Genomic DNA, 25,283 nt, shown 5'->3' on the forward strand with positions numbered 1-25,283 from the left:
CCAATTCACACACTTATCAAGAGAAAATCCCTGGTTATCTCTACTGCCTCCGATCTGGTGGACTCAATAAACACAATGGCTTTGTATGTAAATGATGTCGGAGTGTTGGAGTGTGCCCCTCATAGAGATTACAGGCTGTAGGGTGAAGTTACCTCGAGACTCCGATCCTGGGTCTGTTTAGCATTTTCCTCACCAATGGTTAAGGTTAGGATTGGGGGAGGGGGAGCTGATCCTAGATCTGTACCTAGGGGAAACTTCACCCTGAGCGAGATGACAGTCATACTTATTTCCCTCATTAAAATGCAAATCAATTTATAACATTTTTGACATGCGTTTTTCTGGATTTGTTTTGGTGGTTATTCTGTCTCTCACTGTTCAAATAAACCTACCATTACAATTATAGACTGATCATTTCTTTGTCAGTGGGCAAACGTACAAAATCAGCAGGGGATCAAATACTTTTTTCCCTCACTGTAGTACACTACTTTTTACCCGGGCCCATTGGGCACTATGTAGGGTATAGGGTACAATTTAGGATGCAGCCCTGCATTTTAGTATGACCACAGTAATCACTTCCGCCAGGTTGCAGGTCAGTTATACAGTCATACATTTAAACAGACTAAAAACAAAGGGGCTTTTTCAATAGGTGGAAGTGTGTCCCATCTACACTCCTGTGGTTACAATTCTCACGACAAGCATTGGTTTCCATTCCTTTGAAAACAATGTGCTGTACTGTGGTTTTGTATTTTTTACAGCCACTGATCTGCACTTACTGTGTATACCTGCATGTGAGGCATAATGCTGTTGAACAGGATGATGGGAAATAAAGCAGCCCTGACAACCTCCACAAGAAAAAAAAAGAATTAACCCTTTATACACATCACTGAAAGCCAACAAATGATTAACTGAATTATTAAACATTAGAGTTTAGAAATGAGACCAAGTTTATTTGATGTTAGAGGAGTTACCAGACAGGAAAACTGGTGCTCCACGTGGGTGATTGTTTGACAATGTAATGGACCCCTTCCCTCGGCCACGTTATTTCCAGAACCCACAAACTTCTACATTGTCTCACATTAAACAGAAGTGCTCAGCCTTTACTAAGGCATATTGGAGTGCAACACATTGGCAGTCCAATGAAGGCAAATGCTAAAACTGACCCCAACCCTAACCTTAACCCTAGCCTTGAATCTAACCCTGGTCCAGTTGTAACCAATGAGGAAATTCAACATGGGTTCGCTGGTCAGTCACGTCCCTCTAGTTTTTCCCATCGTACTGGTACGGAGGTGGTGGCGGGTAATAAGAGCTGGCGTGAAGATGAGCTTGTGTTGAAGACAGCATGGGAGGAGCTTGTGTGGCAGGCAGCATGGGAGGAGCTTGTGTGGCAGGCAGCATGGGAGGAGCTTGAGGAGTAGTTGCCATTTCCATGTTGGTTGCGTTTCTATAAGTAAGAGCCATGGTCACCTCAGCAGAGGAGGCCTTTTGGATTCTACAGGTCATTACCAACGCCAGAAGCATTTCAATGGCCTGCAAGTAAGAGACAATGAAATGGGTTTTATATTCAACCTATAAGATATGGCTTGTATATTGTAAACAATGTGTTGTTTAATACTTATTTTATATAAAATCAAGCATATCTTCCCTTCCTCTTCTTTTTCCCTGCCCAATGTAATTAAGAAGGCTAGTCAAGACTGTCAATAAAGTGTTTGGCTTGTGAGACTGCTTGGAAATTCATCTTAATCACTGAAGCTTTATTAAAAGATCAAGTTTGATAGGAGCAGAACAGTGACATTCCCTGTGTATCTATGTGTTGTAGGCAGGTCTACATTATTTTAGCACTGCAGTTCCTGTTTAGGACGTGTGTAAAACCCCCACCATGATGTAGACTACACGTGTCATTGCCCATCATGAAACGACAGATGAACATCTTGGTGAATACTGGTGAACTTCGTATTTAGAAGGTATTTTTCTTGTAACAATTGTTTATTTATATATATATATATATATATATATATATATATATATATATATATATATATTTTTTTTTTTTATCCAAAAACCCTTACCCTAGGCCTAGGTAACAAAGGTTGGTTCAACAGCAATGTGTCATGTCTTTATTTATGCTGAGATTTTATTATATCATTAGGCTACATTTTACATGTATTTATTGTTGTTGAAAAAACAAACAGATTGCTTGTTTTTTGTAGAATTTGATTAAAACCTATTAGAATGATTCACAATCCTGGTTTAATGGTGAGAACGTCCATACAATGCAACTTCTGGAGAAGTGTGAATGAGATCTGTAACATGGTTCCAATATGTCTATAAAACATATTTGGAAGCAGTATTAGGGGGGTTTATTAGTGGACATTTTCCTTTTCTCTTTATATAGGATCTTTGTCCAGCTACTGTGAACAAAACTCTCCGTAGTCTATGATGTTTTCATATTATATGTCCACTGGGAGCAATTACAGTGCATTCGGAAAATACTCAGACCCCTTGACTTTTTCTACATTTTTTTTAACGTTACAGGCTTATTCTAAAATTGATTAAATTGTTTTCCCTTCATCAGTCTACACACAATATCCCATAATGACAATGCAAAAACAGGTTTAGATGCATCAAAATGTATGAAAAAAACCCCCCAGAAATACATAAGTATTCAGACCCTTTGCTATTAAATTCGAAATTGAGCTCAGGTGCATTCTGTTTCCATTGATCATCCTTGAGATGTTTTTACAATTTGATTGTAGTCCACCTGGTCTAATTCAATTGATTGGACATGATTTGGAAAGGCGCACACCTGTCCATATAAAGGTCCCATAGTTGACGATGCATGTCAGAGCAAAATCCAAGCCATCAGGCCAAAGGAATTGTCCGTAAACCTCAGAGACAAGATTGTGTCTAGGCACAGATCTGGGGAGTGTACCAAAACAATTCTGCAACATTGAAGGTCCCCAAGAGCACAGTGGCCTCTATCATTCTTAAATTGAATAAGTTTTGAACTACAAAGACTCTTCCTAGAGCTGGCTGCCTGGCCAAACTGAGCAATCGGGGGAGAAGGGCCTTGGTCAGGGAGGTGACCAAGAACCCGATGGTCACTCTGACAGAGCTCCAGAGTTCCTCTGTGGAGATGGGAGAACCTTCCAGAAGGACAACCATCTCCACAGCACTCCACCAATCAGGCCTTTATGGTAGAGTGGCCAGACGGAAGCCATTCCTCAGTAAAAGGCACATGACAGCCCGCTTGGAGTTTGCCAAAAGGCACCTGAAGACTCTCAGACCATGAGAAACAAGATTCTCTGGTGTGATGAAACCAAGATTGAACTCTTTGGCCTGAATGTCAAGTGCCACGTCTGGAGGAAACCTGGCACCATCCCTACGGTGAAGCATGGTGGTGGCAACATCATGCTGTGGGGATGTTTTCAGCGGCAAGGACTGGGAGACTAGTCAGGATTTAGGGAAAGAGGAACGGAGCAAAGTTTTTATGTATTTAAGTAGACAAGTCAGTTAAGAACAAATTCTTATTTTCAATGACAACCTACCCCAGCCAAACCCTAACCCGGACGACGCTGGGTCAATTGTGAGCCGCCATATGGGGCAACCAATCACGGCTGGTTGTGATACAGCCTGGAATCGAACCAGGGTCTGTAGTGACACCTCTAGCACTGAAATGCAGTGCATAAGACTGCTGTGCCACTTGGGAGCCCCCCCCCCTTCACCTTCCAACAAGACAACAACCCTAAGCACACAACCATGACAACAGAAGAGTGGCTTCAGGACAAGTCTCTGAAAGTCCTTGAGTGGCCCAGCCAGAGCCTGGACTTGATCCCGATTGAACATCTCTGGAGAGATCTGAAAAGTGTCTGTGCAAAGCTGTCATCAAAGCAAAGGGTGGCTATTTGAAGAATCTCAAATATAAAATAGATTTAGATTTGTATTTAGCAAAGATGTGATAGGTCTACATTTTGTTATTTTGTTTCTGTAAGCTGTTTAACAAACTAACGGACTAACATTGGAATTGGAGTTGATTCCAAGGCATCAAAAGCCAGCGCTTTCGCACCAATGCCAGCAACTGCACCTATCACTGTGGTTGTGAAAATAGCATGAAAATATTTCACCCCCAAACCTATAGCGCTTAATTATTAGTTATTAATTAAACTGTTTAACAAACTATAACAGACTTACATTGGAATTGTAAGCTACCACCAGCGCTTAGATTGACCATTGCGTTAGGATTGTTGAAATAGAGCACTAAATCACTGTGGATTCAATATGGTGGACTTGATCCATGTGAACTGAGGGAGAAAAATGCTGGTGTTTGTCTACAGTACAAGTACAGCACTCACCGTAATGACCACGTAGAAAATACAGATGTTCCTCACAATATTCATGTCCATGTAAATCTTCACAACTAGATCAAGACAAGGCTGAAATAATACCAACAAAGGAATTACAAAAATGAATAATAACACCAATAGCTCTGTTATGTTTAGCTGTTAAATTAGAATAACTAGACTACTGTATGTATAGGAAAACCAATACTCACTTGTTTGTAAACATAGCCATACTGTATACAGGGAGAAAATATATGAATTTCAGTGTTGAATCCATACAATTATAAAGTGAATGTACAGACAGTCCTAGTGTAATTTCTATACATGTAAGACCCAGTCTGACCTTAGTAAGAACACAGGAATCTAGTCGGAGTGGATAGCATTTACACGAGGAGGGGACATGAGTAACCCAATCTTCATACCCATTGACCAATCCACAGCATTCACCCTGTTCAGAATTAAGAAAAGTCAAACAAGAAACAAGACACGGCAAGGCAGTACACATTTAATTAAATATTTAACAGAATTATTTGAAAAGTACTTTTCAAATCAATTTTTCTGATTGTTTGTTGCTGTTGTTGATTAAAGTGAAACATTTAATTACATGGGTGTGGACGGTTTCTTAAGATCTAGTTTAGACCAATTTAACGGATCATATAAAACCACATCCTGTTAGAAAATAACTTACAATGGTTTGCAATGACGTCAGTCCTTCTACCAGATCTCGTCCATTTGTTTGCAATGGGATGTACTCTGCATACCAGGCTTTCATCACATTTGGAAGCTGGAGATTTTTTTGGGGGGGGTATTGGACACAGAATTAATTAAATACCAACGTTGTTTTTAAATATTTGTTTAATTTCATTTTTATGGACTTGAACTTGTAATTCTGTCCTACCTGTGGTGGAAGGTAGTAGGCCAGAAACCACAGTCCAAAGCATCGAAGACAAGATCCAACTGAATACTACATCACCCAATGAATAAAGTAAATAATAAACATATATTTTGGGCAGTACACTGTACACCTTGATATACTTGACTTGGTCTTAGTTAAACGGGTCAAATAGTAAAGTATTTCATTTGTTGATTATACCAATGAGATTTTGGCTTTAATAAAGGGGAAATCTGGGATTGATCCATCGGTTTTTGGACTTTTAAATTAACAATATGTAGCTATTTATTATTGAAGAATATAATTTATAAAGGCCTCAGGAGCTTAGTTCAACCATCTTAGGGTTTGAGTGTGGTTACATTTTTCAAGCCCCATCCCTCAGCGGTTTACAAAATAGCAGCAGGATGATGGCAATGTTTGAATCCCAGATTGCTCCTTTAAGAACTGAACGTACCATGATCAGGAAGTTCTTGTTCTTCTTACGAGCTCCATGCAGACCCGTGATGCCAAGGATAATGGAGACCACACCTGCTGTGAAGATAGTCCATCTGACTGGAGACAGACGTTCATCTAGGTCCTTCAACATTAACACACACCCATCAGACTGGAGACAGACGTTCATCTAGGTCCTTCAACATTAACACACACCCATCAGACTGGAGACAGACGTTCATCTAGGTCCTTCAACATTAACACACACCCATCAGACTGGAGACAGACGTTCATCTAGGTCCTTCAACATTAACACACACCCATCTGACTGGAGACAGACGTTCATCTAGGTCCTTCAACATTAACACACACCCATCAGACTGGAGACAGACGTTCATCTAGGACCTTCAACATTAACACACACCCATCAGACTGGAGACAGACGTTCATCTAGGTCCTTCAACATTCACACACACCCATCAGACTGGAGACAGACGTTCATCTAGGTCCTTCAACATTAACACACACCCATCAGACTGGAGACAGATGTTCATCTAGGTCCTTCAACATTAACACACACCCATCAGACTGGAGACAGACGTTCATCTAGGTCCTTCAACATTCACACACACCCATCTGACTGGAGACAGACGTTCATCTAGGTCCTTCAACATTAACACACAGTGAAATCAACACTTGTAGTTTGTTACAATACAGTTATTACAAGATGAAAATATCGGGTTACAAAATGTTGCTTACATTTTCACTACTCCTGTAATACTTCCAAGGGGTGACAATGAAACTCATGCCACCAATCTGAAGAAAAATACATTTAGGGAGAAAAACTATTATAAAATAAATATATTCATAATATTGGACACCACTTTTATATATATATATATAAAAAAAGTATCCGTTATAGATTGATTAAAATAAATACAATAACATATTAAAGTGTTGCGTTACCAGTTGTAGGATTGTGAAGAAAAGCAGCCAGCCTCTAACAGAGCAGGAACAACACATGTTGTAGCTCTGGTCTCACCTCTGACTCGCTCTCTGAGAGAATGTGCATTGGAAGAGGAACTCTGGGTTTCATGTCATTTCCTGTAACTGACAGGTGTCTTGACAGTGATTTTACTGAGTTCCTCAGACATCAGGATGGTATTCATTGGTGCACATCATAGAAAAAAACCAATGTTTCTTATTGGACAGGTTCAGTTAGTCCCTCCCAGGTTGTTATCTGTCTCCAGTTTGGTGCCTAACGAATACAACCCAGGACTGTTCCTGATTCATAAGGTGTTACAGTCCATGACCCCACGTAGACATACAAAATACAGATGGATTCTATACAGGTTATATGGGTAGTACTGAGGAATCAACAACCTGTAAAAGGGAGCTGGGTCCATATTCATAAAGCCTCTGAGTAGGAGCGCTGACCTAGGAACAGATCTCCCCCCACCGTCCATGTAATCTGACCTAGGATCAGATCTCCCCCCACCGTCCATGTAATCTGATCTATTACAAAACTGAACCTAGATCAGCCCTCCTACTCCTCCTACTGCTTTATGAATATGGGACCGGATTTCTTAATGAGTCTGAGCTGGAAAAGAGTGTTTAAGTAATGAGTCAAAGTTGTTCTCTGAAGAGGCGGGTTGGAGGCGGGGAAGCAAATGAGGAAACCAAGTGAATTACTACTTCTTTATTTCTGATGTGACTCAAAAAGGGGAACAGCCATAAAGACTTTGGTCACAGGCCTTGAACAGAAGACATTCTGACATGTACTGCAATATTATACAACTCAAATATATAACAGGTAAATGTATATACAGCATGATCAATATTACCGTCAGACTTTAATATCTACCAGATGATGGCAAAATAACGGGAAAAATGTTAAACATTTTAGCATGAATAATACAAAGTTCAGTGTATGGACAGCAAAGCCCCCTAATTCAGAGAGAGACGTAAGAGCAGTAGACAATGAAACAGAGCTCCCTTAAAACTTTTTTTTTTTTTTTAAATACACAAATTCATGTTCAATGAGGTATGGATCAATTAACGTCACAAGTGAAGAAACTGCCATAATTTAACAAAGATCTGAAACCCAAATCAGAGCATCATTTGATGCAGGTATATGATCGAGAAACACATGATGCAATGCGGTCCATAGTGATGTTCAGCAGGTTGGGGGTCCATTCCATTTCCAGTCCAGTCAATTCACAAAGCAAACCTAATTCCATTCCACATGTTCCTCATTGAAGAGAATTGGAATTTCAGTGTACTTCCTGAATTGACTGGATTTGAACCCTGACCTTCAGTATAAAGTACATGTTGAATGCATGCTGTATGGGATATGTCAAAGTCAGCTTTTGATCAAGTCATGATTGGGGTCAATTTGAATTGAAGTCAGTCAATTGAGGAAGTGAATTGTATTTAACATTGCTAATGTAAAAACTTGGAATAAATAACTTCTGCTTTTCAGTTTGAGAAATCATTGAAAATAGATCCTGTTTTTTTTTCAATTATTGTATTGGAATTTCAGTTGACTTCCTGAATTGATGACTTCCAATTCAAATTGACCACAACCCTAGATCAAGTGTATCACGTGTTGCTGCATTAGGTAGTGTTGGCGTCCCTCTTCCCAATCTGGCAGTACAGGGTCATGGTGAGGGACATTCCAAAGAGCTGAAACACAAAAAAAGGTACGTCACAACCCATTAACTACCAGGCTATAGCCCAGGCCCACATCAGTTTGTGGTGTCTAGCCTGGTTCCAGATCCATTTGTACAGTCTTGCCAACAGGTTGTTAATTGGCAATGACAAACAGCCATCGGCGTCGCCAAGAAGGTGCCAACAGATCTGGGACCAGGATACATTCACTAAGTATTGAACAGTGAATTGCACATATCCATCTTAATGCCAATAACAGCCATAAAGTAAGAGTTAGTGAAGATGAAACAGACCAGTACTGAACAGTGAGTAGAACAATAACAATGTATTCCATTTCTATGACCAGTACAGTGCATAATATAATGTATTAATAGAGTCTTTGTTATAGAAATTGGACTTTTGGATTCTTACCATCAAGACTGCGAAACTAAAAGCAGTCCCAGGCACGATTTTCTTGGAAATCTTGACACAAGGCTGTGGAGGACAAAGCAAACAGTCAACACTAGTGAACACCATGTCAAGTTAATTGTATGAAGACGCTACTTGGAGGTTCATGGTTGTATCATCCTGGAACCCTCTATGGTTTCATGTGGCTGTAGATCAGTTCCCTGTACAGGTTCTGTTTACAGGACTTTGATGTAGAGTAGTGGAATGTAGTGTAATGGTAGTGGTAGTGTACTGGTACTGTAATGTAGTGGTAATGTAAAGTAGTGGTAATATAGCGGTAATGCAGTGTAGCGGTAGTGGCAGTGTAGTGTACGTTCATTGATTTGCTTCCTTTATACCATGTAAAGCCATCTTCCTTGAAAACCGTTTTCTAAATAGTATTTTAATAATAAGTGATTCTCTGCTTACCGTTGAGTACCCTTTTCGTCCTCCTGCATTTTTGCACACCTGAGTGTGCAACCAACAATTATTCACAAATTCAAGACAGGACCATCATATCTGCGTCCCAAATTGCACCCTATTCCCTTTGTAGTGCACTACTTTGGACCAAAGCCCTATGGTCCTGCTCAAAAGCAGGTCACTATACGGAATTGGTGCCGTTTGTGGCACATCCTATGTCCAGGTGATTCATCTCGGTACCTCCCATAGAGATGGATAGAAGACTCTAGTGACCTAAAGCATGGGTGGCGCAATTGAGATGTCCATTTAGAATTGGGGGGGGGGGGACTTTCAAATTCATTGGCTGATCCCTCCTGATGGCCCTGTTGGAGTCATGTCCAACCAGGTCATCAGCCAATTAATTTTACTTGTGAGGAAGAAAGTGTACTACTTCAAAATGGCGAGTACTTCAACGGCATTGCCCGTGTGTTCAGACACCATAATTGGACATAGAGAATGATGTATAAAGAAAATCTATGGTACGTACAGTGGGGGAAAATAAATGATCAGTCTCTAATTTTAATAGTAGGTTTATTTGAACAGTGAGAGACGAAATAACAACAAAAAAATCCAGAAAAACGCATCTCAAAAATGTTATAAAATGATTTGCATTTTAATGAGGGAAATAAGTATTTGACCCCTCTGCAAAACATGACTTAGTACTTGGTGGCAAAACCCTTGTTGGCAATCACAGAGGTCAGACGTTTCCTGTAGTTGGCCACCAGGTTTGCACACATCTCAGGAGGGATTTTGTCCCACTCCTTTTTGCAGATCTTCTCCAAGTCATTAAGGTTTCGAGGCTGACGTTTGGCAACTCGAACCTTCAGCTCCCTCCACAGATTTTCTATGGGATTAAGGTCTAGAGACTGGCTAGGCCACTCCAGGACCTTAATGTGCTTCTTCTTGAGCCACTCCTTTGTTGCCTTGGCCGTGTGTTTTGGGTCATTGTCATGCTGGAATACCCATCCACGACCCATTTTCAATGCCCTGGCTGAGGGAAGGAGGTTTGCATCCAAGGTTTGACGGTACATGGCCCCGTCCATCGTCCCTTTGATGCGGTGAAGTTGTCCTGTCCCCTTAGCAGAAAAACACCCCCAAAGCATAATGTTTCCACCTCCATGTTTGACGGTGGAGATGGTGTTCTTGGGGTCATAGGCAGCATTCCTCCTCCTCCAAACACGGCGAGTTGAGTTGATGTCAAAGAGCTCTATTTTGGTCTCATCTGACCACAACACTTTCACCAGTTGTCCTCTGAGTCATTCAGATGTTCATTGGCAGACTTCAGACGGGCCTGTATATGTATTCTTGAGCAGGGGGACCTTGCGGGCGCTTCAGGATTTCAGTCCTTCACGGCGTAGTGTGTTACCAATTGTCAATTGTTTTCTTGGTGACTATGGTCCCAGCTGCCTTGAGATCATTGACAAGATCCTCCCGTGTAGTTCTGGGCTGATTCCTCACCGTTCTCATGATCATTGCAACTCCACGAGGTGAGATCTTGCATGGAGCCCCAGGTCGAGGGATATTGACAGTTCTATTGTATTTCTTCCATTTGTGAAAAATGCATCAAATGTTGTCACCTTCTCACCATGCTGCTTGGCGATGGTCTTGTAGCCCATTCCAGCCTTGTGTAGGTCTACAATCTTGTCTCTGACATCCTTGGTGAGCTCTTTGGTCTTGGCCATGGTGGAGAGTTTGGAATCTGATTGATTGATTGCTTCTGTGGACAGGTGTCTTTTTTACAGGTAACAAGCTGCGGTTAGGAGCACTCCCTTTAAGAGTGTGCTCCTAATCTCAGCTCGTTACCTGTATAAAAGACACCTGGGAGCCAGAAATCTTTCTGATTGAGAGGGGGTCAAATACTTATTTCCCTCATTAAAATGCAAATCAATTTATAATATTTTTGACATGCGTTTTTCTGGATATTTCTGTTGTTATTCTGTCTCTCACTGTTCAAATAAACCTACCATTAAAATTATAGACTGATCCTTTCTTTGTCAGTGGGCAAACGTACAAAATCAGCAGGGTGTCAAATACTTTTTTCCCCCACTGTACCTTCACTACATAGTTCTCGTCCTCCAGTGGTAGCAGCTCCCCCAGTCTCCCGTCCTCCAACACCTGAGACAGGAAGAGGCAATTTACAATTTACTGAAACTAATTGTATTGCTTTTTTCCTAATAATAATAATGTAAAATTAACATCTGTACAGAAAGACTCATGTGAAGGCCAAAATACAGAGGAGGAACTTCTTGATGCAATCAAAGCCTTTAAGGCTGGGAAAACTCCAGGGCTGGATGGCATACCAGTGGAAGTATACAAAACTTTTTTTGATATACTCAGAGGATCGTTATTAGCATGTTTTAACCACACCTATATAAATGGTAGATTATCAGATATGCAACAAGAAGGTCTGATATCATTATTACTGGAACAGGACCCAAGCAGTATATATAAAGATCCATTCCATTTAAAAAATTGGATGCCTCTTACACTTCAGTGTTGTGATGCAAAAATCCTAGCAAAATGTTTGGCGCGTAGAATTAAAAAAGTATTGTCAGATATTATTCATCCTAATCAGACAGGTTTTTTACATGGACAATACATTGGAGATAATATACTGCTCAAAAAAATAAAGGCAACACTAAAATAACACATCCTAGATCTGAATGAATGAAATAATCTTATTAAATACTTTTTTCTTTACATAGTTGAATGTGCTGACAACAAAATCACACAAAAATAATCAATGGAAATCCAATTTATCAACCCATGGAGGTCTGGATTTGGAGTCACACTCAAAATTAAAGTGGAAAACCACACTACAGGCTGATCCAACTTTGATGTAATGTCCTTAAAACAAGTCAAAATGAGGCTCAGTAGTGTGTGTGGCCTCCATGTGCCTGTATGACCTCCCTAAAACGCCTGGGCATGCTCCTGATGAGGTGGCGGATGGTCTCCTGAGGGATCTCCTCCCAGACCTGGACTAAATTATCCGCCAACTCCTGGACAGTCTGTGGTGCAACGTGGCGTTGGTGGATGGAGCGAGACATGATGTCCCAGATGTGCTCAATTGGATTCAGGTCTGGGGAACGGGCGGGCCAGTCCATAGCATCAATGCCTTCCTCTTGCAGGAACTGCTGACACACTCCAGCCACATGAGGTCTAGCATTGTCTTGCATTAGGAGGAACCCAGGGCCAACTGCACCAGCATATGGTCTCACAAGGGGTCTGAGGATCTCATCTCGGTACCTAATGGCAGTCAGGCTACCTCTGGCGAGCACATGGAGGGCTGTGCGGCCCCCCCAAAAAATGCCACCCCACACCATGACTGACCCACCGCCAAACCGGTCATGCTGGAGGATGTTGCAGGCAGCAGAACGTTCTCCACTGCGTCTCCAGACTCTGTCACGTCTGTCACATGTGCTCAGTGTGAACCTGCTTTCATCTGTGAAGAGCACAGGGCGCCAGTGGCGAATTTGCCAATCTTGGTGTTCTCTGGCAAATGCCAAACGTCCTGCACGGTGTTGGGCTGTAAGCACAACCCCCACCTGTGGATGTCGGGCCCTCATACCACCCTCATGGAGTCTGTTTCTGACCGTTTGAGCAGACACATGCACATTTGTGGCCTGCTGGAGGTCATTTGCAGGGCTCTGGCAGTGCTCCTCCTGCTCCTCCTTGCACAAAGGCGGAGGTAGCGGTCCTGCTGCTGGGTTGTTGCCCTCCTACGGCCTCCTCCACATCTCCTGATGTACTGGCCTGTCTCCTGATAGCGCCTCCATGCTCTGGACACTACGCTGACAGGCACAGCAAACCTTCTTGCCACAGCTCACATTGATGTGCCGTCCTGGATGAGCTGCACTACCTGAGCCACTTGTGTGGGTTGTAGACTCCGTCTCATGATACCACTAGAGTGAAAGCACCGCCAGCATTCAAAAGTGACCAAAACATCAGCCAGGAAGCATAGGAACTGAGAAGTGGTCTCTGGTCACCACCTGCAGAACCACTCCTTTATTGGGGGTGTCTTGCTAATTGCCTATAATTTCCACCTGTTGTCTATTCCATTTGCACAATAGCATGTGAAATTTATTGTCAATCAGTGTTGCTTCCTAAGTGGACAGTTTGATTTCACAGAAGTGTGATTGACTTGGAGTTACATTGTGTTGTTTAAGTGTTCCCTTTATTTTTTTGAGCAGTGTATAAGACAAGTACTGGAAACAATAGAATACTATGAAATATCGGGGACACCAGGCCTCGTTTTCATAGCCGACTTTGAAAAGGCCTTTAATAAAGTACGACTGAAGTTTATATATAAATGCCTGGAATATTTAAATTTGAGAATCTTTTATAAAATGGGTTAAAGTTATGTATAGTTACCCTAGGTGTAAAATAGTAAATAATGGCTACATCTCAGAAAGTTTTAAACTATCTAGAGGAGTAAAACAAGGTTGTCCACTATCGGCATATCTACTTATTACTGCCATCAAAATGTTAGCTGTTAAAATTAGATCAAACAATAATATTAAGGGATTAAAAACTAAGGTGTCATTGTATACTGATGATTCATGTTTTCTTTTAAAACCACAATTAGAATCTCTCCACGGCCTCATAGACGATCTAGATACTTTTGCTATCCTCTCTGGATTAAAACCAAATTATGATAAGTGTACTATATTACATATTGGATCACAAACAAAATTCAAATTGTACATTACCGTGTAGTTTACCAATTAAATGGTCTGACGGAGATGTGGACATACTCAGTATATATTTTTATAGAAAGTTAGAAAAATAGATAAGATCTTGCTACAATGGAAAGGAAAATACCTGTCTATTTGTGGAAAAATCACCCTGATTAACTCTTTAGTCATATCACAGTTTACCTATTTGTTTATGGTTTTGCCTACACCTAGTGACCTGCTTTTTAAATTATATGAACAAAAAATATTCAATTTTATTTGGAATGGCAAGCCAGACAAAATTTAAAGGGCCTATTTATATAACAAATATGAATTCGTAAGGCAGAAATGATTAAATATTAAACCATTAGACCTCTCACTAAAGGCATTGGTTCAATGTAATTTCATTGACATGTGGAAACAACGTTGATTCAACCAGTAAGTGTTTCCTCCTTACCTTCTTCTCTCCGACAGCTCCCAGGATTCCGGCGATCAACAGGAGGATGAAGATGAGGAGCAGCCCGATGAAGAACTGAAAGAAAACAAACGCTCACATGATATGCCCACCACATGTTATTTGTCCAGTTAGTCCCATTGAGGCCAGGGAACAGTTACCTGGATTTAACATATCAGATTAAAGTGTTAGAATTGGGATTTTCAAAACTGAATGTATACTCTGATCCTTCATATAAGGATTTGGTAAACCAACATCACCTTTAAAAAAAAATCAGGATTCAAATGTAGTGATGAGGCTATTTTTGATAGCGAAATAATATTTACACATTTTGTGTTACAGCCTGAATTCAAAATGGATTAAATAGATCCCCCACCCATTTATGCACAATACGGCATAATGGCAAAGTAAAAAATGTTAAAACATTTGCACATTTATTGAAAATGAAACACAGAAATCACATTTATCCACCCCCTCCCGCCAATGTATACTTTCTGAGGCACCTTATAAGGGATTTGCAGGCTCCATTTTAAATTTGACTTATTTTAATTAATGTAGTTTACTCATCTCTCTGTCCCTGTAATAGTGAAGTAGTACCCCAAGCTGTCCATTACATTGGTGTGGGCCAGTTCAATGCACTGAAAATCTGGATTCTGTGATCTTGATATTTTGGCATCTGGATCAGAATGATCCTATCCAATTATTTTCTGGAGGGGAAAAAAATGGCTGAAAAACAGCCAGATGGATCTGATCCTGGATAGCAGAAAAGCCGGTTACAGATTCTGGATTATTGTGATCAAGTCTAAACATTTTGAAAAACTGGCCATAGAAGTCTATTCCGATGTGTGACCTGGGAAACCATTAGATTCACCAAAAGCCTTATCATCATATACTTGTAATTGTCACTCTTGCAAAAGAGATGCCATCTCTGACATGTATAAAAGGTTAATAAATGATTGTGTGTAGGTACAGTGGTAAAGAGATGCCATCTCTGACATGTATAAAAGGTTAATAAATGATTGTGTAGGTACAGTGCCTTTACATATTCCACACTAACATCTACATACAACAACCCATAATGACAAAAAGAAAACAGGTTTAGAATTTTTTGCTCATTTATAAAAAAAATCTAATCTTATTTACAAAAGTATTCATACTTTTCGAATGCACTGCATATGAAGAGACTGGTTTGGTTAGAACCTAGAACCGCTTCAGGGGTTGGTTATTGGGACAGCATTATCCTATGCAGTGTACAATAATGTAACATTTTAAATGTAAAATGTAAGGGTTGGCCATTGTAATGGAGTGTGTTTCCCCTCACCAGAATGAGCATGCATCGGTTTTCCTTAATGGCTCCCCAGCAGCCCAGGAAGCCCAGTACCATGATGATGACACCAGCAGCTATCAGCAGGTCTAACGGCACTTCCTCATCCATTATCTGAGGTAGGGGGACAGACAGTTACTCAGTCATTTTACATGTAGATATGTGCTAAATAGGTTTATATGGCTGGATACATTTGTTTCAAGGTGATGGGTATACATTTGCTATTTTTACTGTGTAAAGACGGCTTTTGATGGTGTTGGCATTAATTTAGTGTCACACTGGACATTTCCTTACCACGTTCATGCTCACTTTGAGGTAGATGGAGACACCAAGAATGATGCAGCCACTGATCTGGAAAACAAAATGAGATGAAATTAATGTTTTATCTAGAATCAACTTAAGAAAGTTGTGCGTTTCAATGTCACTGGGATTGAAGGAACAGGTCTTGTTGCATAACAACAACATGAATGTGGATTCATTTCAAAGAATCACAACACACTAGTTACATCAGGTGGCAACTCTGAGGAACTACAGTTGAACCACCACAATGGAGGAGATACAGCATCATCCAGCCCCCACATGAAGATATCTTTACTGGGTTAACAGTGAACTCTAGACCACATGGGAAATCCAGAGGGGAGAGGATGCGAGGAATTCAGGAAATTAAATAGAGAATCTCCCGTGGTCTAAGAACTGATAGTGACAGGTTACACACATTGAATATTTGATTGAAAAAACTTTGCCGAAGGCAATAAGAATGAATGCTCATCATTTAGAGAGATAACAGCGTATACCCACATTTTTATGTTGAAGACGTTCTGTGATGACTGGACTATGAATTTGATGATTATTTTGGCTTTCAAACAGTTGAAAGATTCCCTTCAATATTAAAAAAAATAACTTTGAGATTCTGATTGAGATTAACTCCAAATATGAGTCCACATATCCACACAGCGCCCCCCCCCCCCCCCCCCCCCCCCCCCAATTTTTCATGTTGCAAAACATTTAGCTATGGAGTGCACTAATGAATAAAACCCCTGGAACTGAGAAGGCTTGTTAAGCTATCATCGAAAGACAACACCTTCCAGAGTCAGAGTCAATGGCTTAAGGAAAGTTAGTCATGTGATGATCACACATTGTTACCATAGACATTTGAATGTCATCTCATTTCCATAGCAGACATGTAAATAGCTTTTAAATTGATTACTATGAGTACTAGGTTACTAGTTGATCACTAAACTAACAAACACATCACTAACTACACACACATTTATGATTCAAAACCTACATCAAACCAATCAAGGACACGATAGTTAAAGTAAAACATGTAGGTTAATAGGACTCACCCAGAACAGTACATTGAAGAGGAAGAGCAAGTACTTGATACGCTTATTCACAGCCATCTTCTAACCTTCCAACAGCCAGGCAAGATGTGATGTGACAGACCAATGTTAAGTTAATCCCTATTACTCTGTTCCAGACCCACCCTGGTGTTGCCCGTGTGTGTGAGGGTTCTTTCACAAGCCCGTATTTAAAAGCTGTGGGTGTGGTTACTGACTACTCAGTCCACCCCAGGAACCAACAGTCTCGTACCAGTCCCCTCTCTCTAGCTCGTATTTAAAAGCTGTGGGTGTGGTTACTGACTACTCAGTCCAGGCACCAACAGTCTCGTACCAGTCCCCTCTCTCTAGCCCGTATTTAAAAGCTGTGGGTGTGGTTACTGACTACTCAGTCCAGTCCAGGCACCAACAGTCTCCTACATAAAGACCCCACAGCAAACACCCTCCTCTGAAAGCCTGACTCTCAGTCTTCTATATAGTGAAACACCACAGCAAAAACCCTCCTCTGAAAGCCTGACTCTCAGTCTTCTAAATAGTGAAACACCAGAGCAAACACCCTCCTCTGTTTGTAGTTAAAGTTAGTTCAAGCAGTTCTGACTCTCGCTTGAGAGGCACAATTTACTCAGAGCACAGGGTGAAACTGTGGCAGACTGACCGCCAAAACACCACCAGCTATTGTTTGTAATTAATGTTTTTACTATTTTTGTACATAATGTTGCCACTACCGTCTCTTATGACCGAAAATAACTTCTTGACATCAGGACTGTGATTACTCACCACGGACTAGCAGAATCCTTTTTCTTCTTTCACGACTGATGAGCCCAAGGCGGAGGATATACGGTTCCCTCAGGAACAGGCCCCGACCCAAGTGATCTGCGCGAAGAGGAGGCGGAGAAAGGGAGGCCGGAGGGCGGGCTGCCATCTGAGGAGACGGAGGCGCTCGAATAAACCCCCACTCCCCTCAATTCTGCTCGCAAACATGCAATCTTTGGACAATAAATGGACGAGTTATTAGGAAGATTTAAGTACCAACGGGACATTAAAAACTGTAACATCTTATGCTTCACGGAGTCGTGGCTGAACGACGACACTATCAACATACAGCTGGCTGGTTGTACGATGTACCAGCAGGATAGAACAGTGGCGTCTGGTAATACAAGGGGCGGCAGTCTATGTATTTTTGTAAACAACAGCTGGTGCACAATATCTAAGGAAGTCTCTAGCCATTGCTCGCCTGAGGTAGAGTGTCTCATGATAAGCTGCAGACCACATTACCTACCGAGAGAGTTCTCATCTATATTCTTTGTAGCTGTTTACATACCACCACAGTCAGAGACTGGCACTAAGATAGCATTGAATGAGCTGTATTCTGCCATAAGCAAACAAGAAAACACTCACCCAGAGGTGGCGCTCATAGTAGCCGGGGACTTTAATGCAGGGAAACTAAAATCAGATTTACCTAATTTATATCAACAAGTTAAATGTGCAACCAGAGGAAACATAACTCTAGACCACCTATACTCCACACACAGAGATGCATACAAAGCTCTCTCTCACCCTCCATTTGGCAATTCTGACCATAATTCTATCCTCCTGATTCCTGCTTACAAGCAAAATTAAAGCAGGAAGCACCAGTGACTAGATCAATAAAAAAGTGGTCAGATGAAGCAGATGCTAAGCTACAGGACTGTTTTGCTAGCACAGACTGGAATATGTTCCGGGATTCCTCCAATGGCATTGAGGAGTACACCACATCTGTCATTGGCTTCATCAATAAGTGCACCAATGACGTCGTCCCCACAGTGACCGTACGTACATACCCCAACCAGAAACCATGGATTACAGGCAGCATGAACTAAAGGCTAGAGCTGCCGCTTTCATGTTACTCTAACCCGGAAGCTTATAAGAAATCCTGCTATGCCCTCCGACGAACCATCAAACAAGCAAAACGTCAATACAGGACTAAGATCGAGTCGTACTACACCGGCTCTGACGCTCGTTGGATGTGGCAGGGCCTGCAAACCATTACAGACTACAAAGGGAAGCACAGCTGAGAGCTGCCAGGTGACACGAGCCTACCGGACGAGCTAAACTACTTCTATGCTCGCTTCGAGGCAAATAACACTGAAACATGCATGAGAGCACCAGCTGTACCGGAAGACTGTGATCAATCTCTCTGCAGCCGATGTGAGTAAGACCTTTAGACAGGTCAACATTCACAAGACCGCAGGGCCAGACGGATTACCAGGACGTGTACTGCGAGCATGCGCTGACCAACTAGCAAGTGTCTTCACTGACATTTTCAACCTCTCCCTGTCCGAGTCTGTAATACCAACATGTTTTAAGCAGACCACCATAGTGCCTGTGCCCAAGGACACGAAAGTGTCTTTGAAAGGCTGGTCATGGCTCACATCAACACCATCATCCCAGAAACCCTAGACCCACTCCAATATGCATACTGCCCCAACAGATCCACAGATGATGCAGACTCTATTGCACTCCACACTGCCCTTTCCCACCTGGACAAAAGGAACACCTATGTGAGAATGCTATTTATTCACCACAGCTCAGCGTTCAACACCATAGTACCTTCAAAAATCATCACTAAGCTAAGGACCCTGGGACTTAACACCTCCCTCTGCAACTGGATCCTGGACTTCCTGACGGGCCACCTCGAGGTGGTAAGGGTAGATAACAACACATCCGCCACGCTGATCCTCAACACAGGGGCCCCTCAGGGGTGTGTGCTCAGTCCCCTCCTGTACTCCCTGATCACTACTCCAACACCATCATTACATTTGTCATTGACACAACAGTGGTAGGACTGATCACCGACAACAACAAGATAGCCTATAGGGAGGAGGTCAGAGACCTGGCGTGTGGTGCCAGGACAACAACCTCTCCCTCAACGTGATCAAGACAAAGGAGATGATTGTGGACTACAGGAAAAAGAGGACAGAGCACGCCCCCATTCTCATCAACGGGACTGCTTTGGAGCAGGTTGAGAGCTGTAAGTTCCTTGGTTCCTTCAAGTTCCTTTTTGGTGATGTGGACACATCACCAACAAACTAACATGGTCCAATGACAGTCGTGTAGCGGGCACAACCACATTTTTTCCCCCTTAGGAAAGTGAAAAAGCATGGGTCCTCATAGCCTCAAAAGGTTCTACAGCTGCACCATCGAGAGCATCCTGACTGGTTGCATCACTGCCTGGTATGGCAACTGCTCAGCCTCCGACCACAGGGCACTACAGAGGGTAGTGCGAACGGCCCAGTAAATCACTGGTGCCAAGCTTCCTGCCATCCAGGACCTCTATACCAGGCGGTGTAATAGGAAGGCCCTGAAAATTGTCAGACCCCAGCCACCCTAATCATGGACTATTCTCTCGGCTACCACATGGCAAGCGGTACCGGAGCGCCAAGTCTAGATCCAAGAGCCTTCTAAACAGCTTCTACTCCAAAGCAGTAAGACTCCTGAACATCTAGTCAAATGGCTACCCAAACTATTTACATTGCCCCCATCCCCTCTCCACACCACTGCCACTCTCTGTTGTCATCTATGCATAGTCACTTTAACTCTACCTACAGTTGAAGTCGGAAGTTTACATGCACCTAAGCCAAATTCATTTAAACTCAGTTTTTCACAATTCCTGACATTTAATCCTAGTAAAAATTCCCTGTCCTAGGTCAGTTAGGATCACCACTTAATTTTAAGAATGTGAAATGTCAGAATAATAGTAGAGAGAATGATTTATTTCAGCTTTTATTTCTTTCATCACATTCCCAGTGGGTCAGAGGTTTACATTCACTCAATTAGTATATGGTAGCATTGCTTTTAAATTGTTTAACTTGGGTCAAACGTTTCGGGTAGCCATCCACAAGCTTCCCACAATAAGTTGGGTGAATTTGGGCCATTCCTCCTGACAGAGCTTGTGTAACTGTGTCAGGTTTGTAGGCCTCCTTGCTCGCACACGCTTTTCAATTCTGCCTACAAATGTTCTATAGGATTGAGGTCAGGGTTTTGTGATGGCCACTCCAATACCTTGACTTTGTTGTCCTTAAGCCATAACTTTGGAAGTATGCTTGAGGTCATTGTCCATTTGGAAGACCCATTTGCGACCAAGCTTTAACTTCCTGACTGATGTCTTGAGATGTTGCTTCAATATATCCACATCATTTTCCTTCCTCATGATGCCACGTATTTTGTGAAGTGCACCAGTCCATCCTGCAGCAAAGCACCCCCACAACATGATGCTGCCACCCCCGTGCTTCACGGTTGGGATGTGTTCTTCGGGTTGCAAGCCTCCCCCTTTTTCCTCCAAACATAATGATGGTCATTATGGCCAAACCATTCTATTTTTGTTTCCTCAGACCGGAGGACATTTCTCCAAAAAGTACAATCTTTGTCCCCATGTGCAGTTCCAAACCGTAGTCTGGCTTTTTAATGGCGGTTTTGGAGCAGTGGCTTCTTCCTTGCTGAGCGGTCTTTCAGGTTATGTTGATATAGGACTCGTTTACTGTGGATATAGATACTTTTGTACCTGTTTCCTCCAACATCTTCACAAGGTCCTTTTCTGTTGTTCTGGGATTGATTTGCAGTTTTCGCACCAAAGTACGTTCATCTCTAGGAGACAGAACGTTTCTCCTTCCTGAGCGGATTGACGGCTGCGTGGTCCCATGGTGTTTATACTTGCATACCATTGTTTGTACAGATGAACGTGGTACCTTCAGGCATTTGGAAATTGCTCCCAAGGATGAACCAGACTTAGGTCTTTGCTGATTTCTTTTGATTTTCCCATGATGTCAAGCAAAGAGGCACTGAATTAGAAGGTAGGCCTTTAAATACATCCACAGGTACACCTCCAATTGACTCAAATGATGTAAATTAGCCTAACAGAAGCTTCCAAAGCCATGACATAATTTTCTGGTATTTTCCAAGCTGTTTAAAGGCACAGTCAACTTGGTGTATGTAAACTTCTGATGCACTGGAATTGTGATACAGTGAATTATAAGTCTGTAAACAATTGTTGGAAAAATTACTTGTGTCATGCACAAAGTAGATGTCCTAACCGACTTGCCAAAACTATAGTTTGTTAAAACCTGTCTGGGCTAGGGGGCAGTATTGAGAATTTTGGAAAAAATATGTTCCCATTTTTAACTGCCTCCTACACCAACTCAGAAGCTAGAATATGCATATTATTGTTCAGGTTTGGATAGAAAACACTCTGAATTTTCTAAAACTGTTTGAATGGTGTCTGTGAGTATAACAGAACTCCTATGGCAGGCAAAAACCTGACAAGGTTTCAAGCAGGAAGTACCCTGTCTGACAAGGAGTCGTGCGTCTTGCATCTTTTTATTGAAAAGTAAGGATCTTAGCTGTAACGTGACAATTCCCAGGGCTCCGATAGGCTCTCAGAGCCCGCGAAAAACCTGAAGGTTTACGAGGGAGCCTCAGGCTGAAACACATTATCACCTTTTGTAAGTGGCTGCTCCGAGGACCTTTGAATGATGCGCGTGCATGAGTCGCTTCTGAGGAGAAATTTTATTCGGCTGTTTAGGCTCAATGCATACTCCCGGTCGGAATATTATCACTAATCTACGAGTTGAATGGCATAAAAATTGGTTTTAAACAGCGGTTGACATGCTTCGAAGTACGGTAATGGAATATTTAGACATTTTTGACACGCCAATGCGCCATGCGCGAGACCGTGAAGAAGCATTCTAGAACTCACGAACAAAACGTCGCTGTTTGGATATAACGATGGATTATTTGGGACCAAACCAACATTTGTTATTGAAGTAGAAGTCCTGGCAGTGTATTCTGATGAAGAACAAGCAAGGTAAGAACATTTTTCTTATAGGAAATGTGATTTTGGTGGAGGCTGACCTGGGTGGGTATCTAAATAGCTAGCCCTGTAATGCCGGGCTATGTACTTAGATTATTGCAAAATGTGCTTCATCCGAAAAGCTATTTTAAAATCGGACATATCGAGTGCATAGAGGAGTAATGTATCTATAATTCTTAAAATAATTGTTATGCTTTTTGTGAACGTTTATCGTGAGTAATTTAGCAAACTGTTAGTAAATTCTCCGGAAGTTTGCGGGGGTTATGCTTTTTCTGAACGTCACATGCTAATGCAAAAAGCTGTTTTTTGATATAAATATGAACTTGATTGAACAGACATGCATGTATTGTATAACACAATGTCCTAGGTGTGTCATCTGATGAAGATCATCAAAGGTTAGTGCTGCATTTAGCTGTGGTTTGGGTTTATGTGACATGATATGCTAGCTTGAAAAATGGCTGTATGATTTTTTCTGGCTGGGCACTCTGCTGACATAATCTAATGTTTTGCTTTCGTTGTAAAGCCTTTTTGAAATCGGACAGTGGGGTTAGATTAACGAGATTCTTGTCTTTAAATAGCTGTAAAATAGTCATATGTTTGAGAAATTGAAGTAATAGTATTTCTAACGATTCAAAAATCGCGCCACTGGAATTTCAGTAGCTGTTACGTAGGTGGGACGAAATCGTCCCACATACCCGAGAGAGGTTAAGAAGAAATTTGTGGAGTAGTGGTTGAAAAACGAGTTTTAATGACTCCAAACTAAGTGTATGTAAACGTCCAACTTCAATTGTACATGTACATACTACCTCAACTAACCGGTGCCCCCGGACCTTGACTCTGTACCGGCACCCCCCTGTATATATTGTTAATTTTTACTGCTCCTTTTTAATTACATGTTATTTTTATCTCTTATTCTCATTCGTATTTTTTTAAACTGCACTGTTGGTTAGGGGCTCGTAAGTAAGCATTTCACTGTAAGGTCTACACCTGTTGTATTCGGAGCATGTGACTAATACAATTTGATTTTATTTGATACCCTGGGCAAATAGTTTGGATCATGCCCTGAAGACTCTTGAGCGTGCCGTCCTTGGCCAGCTCTCTTGCTATCTCTCTCAGAATGACCTTCTTGATCCAAATCAGTCAGGTTTCAAGACTGGTCATTCAACTGAGACTGCTCTTCACTGTGTCACGGAGGCTCTCCGCACTGCTAAAGCTAACTCTCTCTCCTCTGCTCTCATCCTTCTAGACCTATCTGCTGCCTTTGATACTGTGAACCATCAGATCCTCCTCTCCACCCTCTCCGAGTTGGGCATCTCCGACGCGGCTCACTCTTGGATTGCGTCCTACCTAACAGGTCGCTCCTACCAGGTGGTGTGGCGAGAATCCTTCTCCGCACCACGTGCTCTCACCTCTGGTGTCCCCCAGGGCTCAGTTCTAGGCCCTCTCCTATTCTCGCTATACACCAAGTCACTTGGCTCTGTCATATCCTCACATGGTCTCTCCTATCATTGCTATGCAGACGACACAATTAATCTTCTCCTTTCCCCCTTCTGATAACCAGGTGGCGAATCGCATCTCCGCGATTCGCGGATCACCACCTCAAGCTGAACCTCGGCAAGACGGAGCTGCTCTTCCTCCCGGGGAAGGAATGCCCGTTCCATGATCTCACCATCACAGTTGACAACTCCATTGTGTCCTCCTCCCAGAGTGCTAAGAGCCTTGGCGTGACCCTGGACAACACCCTGTCGTTCTCCGCTAACATCAAGGCGGTGACCAGATCCTGTAGGTTCATGCTCTACAACATTCGCAGAGTATGACCCTGCCTTACACAGGAAGCGGCGCAGGTCCTAATCCAGGCACTTGTCATCTCCCGTCTGGATTACTGCAACACGCTGTTGGCGGGGCTCCCTGCCTGTGCCATTGTTAAAAGAATTTAATATCTTGATGATAATAATCAATAATCAATTCGCCTTGACTAATACCCAAGGTTTGTAAGACAATGGGTTCAAATAATTAGGCAAGGTTTCTGTAGCTTTATTCATGAGAATGTTCTGAGGTCAGGATAACAAAACAGTCGTTATATAGTTCTTGCTTACTTACGCACATGCATTTACACACAATCCGTTGGTGACCTGCAACCCCCATAGACTTCACACACTTGTTTATCACTATCCAGAGCTCAGCCTGTTCTTTACCCTCAAGGTTAGGAACTCTTTGAAGCTTTTACTCCCTTGACCATCTGTCTCCTGCTGTCCCTCCTAATGGCATACACACATTTCTTTCCCTCTCCAGTGGTTCCTGGACTTTCATGAATTAATCAGACTAATCGATCCCTACATTGATCATTACATTGATTATTCATTAACCCTGCTCTATGACTAATATTTCATCATGGTTTCTTGATTCATTTACTTTATTAGATAATTCTCTT

General features: G+C 42.0%; 3 protein-coding genes across 3 annotated transcripts in view; 1 reads left to right on the plus strand and 2 right to left on the minus strand.

Moving 5' to 3' along the window:
- LOC115189731 (leucine-rich repeat-containing G-protein coupled receptor 5) overlaps window positions 1-25,283 on the plus strand; it is a 653,393-nt gene that overhangs the window by 338,030 nt on the left and 290,080 nt on the right. The window lies entirely within an intron of this gene.
- Window positions 924-6,718, minus strand: LOC115189717 (tetraspanin-8-like). The gene is made up of 9 exons (XM_029748257.1): window positions 6,628-6,718; window positions 6,421-6,477; window positions 5,684-5,806; window positions 5,236-5,301; window positions 5,026-5,121; window positions 4,681-4,785; window positions 4,550-4,570; window positions 4,350-4,430; window positions 924-1,527 (listed from the first exon to the last, which is right to left on the minus strand). The coding sequence occupies exons 1-9, from the start codon at window positions 6,682-6,684 to the stop codon at window positions 1,258-1,260; spliced, it is 876 nt and encodes a 291-aa protein (XP_029604117.1). The 5' UTR covers window positions 6,685-6,718; the 3' UTR covers window positions 924-1,257.
- The window catches only part of LOC115189725 (tetraspanin-8), a 40,431-nt gene continuing 22,493 nt past the window's right edge, over window positions 7,346-25,283 (minus strand). Inside the window, exons 7-13 of the mRNA XM_029748264.1 lie at window positions 15,962-16,018; window positions 15,665-15,781; window positions 14,347-14,421; window positions 11,269-11,331; window positions 9,187-9,225; window positions 8,743-8,805; window positions 7,346-8,346 (exon numbers count right to left, since the gene is read on the minus strand). Of these exons, the coding sequence (XP_029604124.1) occupies window positions 8,278-8,346; window positions 8,743-8,805; window positions 9,187-9,225; window positions 11,269-11,331; window positions 14,347-14,421; window positions 15,665-15,781; window positions 15,962-16,018 (483 nt within the window). The 3' untranslated portion in view covers window positions 7,346-8,277. The remainder of the gene's footprint in view (window positions 8,347-8,742; window positions 8,806-9,186; window positions 9,226-11,268; window positions 11,332-14,346; window positions 14,422-15,664; window positions 15,782-15,961; window positions 16,019-25,283) is intronic.

The sequence above is a fragment of the Salmo trutta genome, unplaced genomic scaffold (genome assembly GCF_901001165.1).
Source record: "Salmo trutta unplaced genomic scaffold, fSalTru1.1, whole genome shotgun sequence".
Lineage (NCBI taxonomy): Eukaryota > Metazoa > Chordata > Actinopteri > Salmoniformes > Salmonidae > Salmo > Salmo trutta.

Excerpts from the sequence above, each read along its gene's own strand:
- LOC115189717 (XM_029748257.1), bottom strand. The coding sequence starts at position 6,684 with ATGTGTTGTTCCTGCTCTGTTAGAGGCTGGCTGCTTTTCTTCACAATC. Across the intron at positions 5,122-5,235 it reads CCTACTACCTTCCACCACAG|CTTCCAAATGTGATGAAAGC; the intron begins GTAGGACAGAAT and ends AAAAATCTCCAG. Across the intron at positions 4,786-5,025 it reads TGACGTCATTGCAAACCATT|GGTGAATGCTGTGGATTGGT; the intron begins GTAAGTTATTTT and ends AATTCTGAACAG.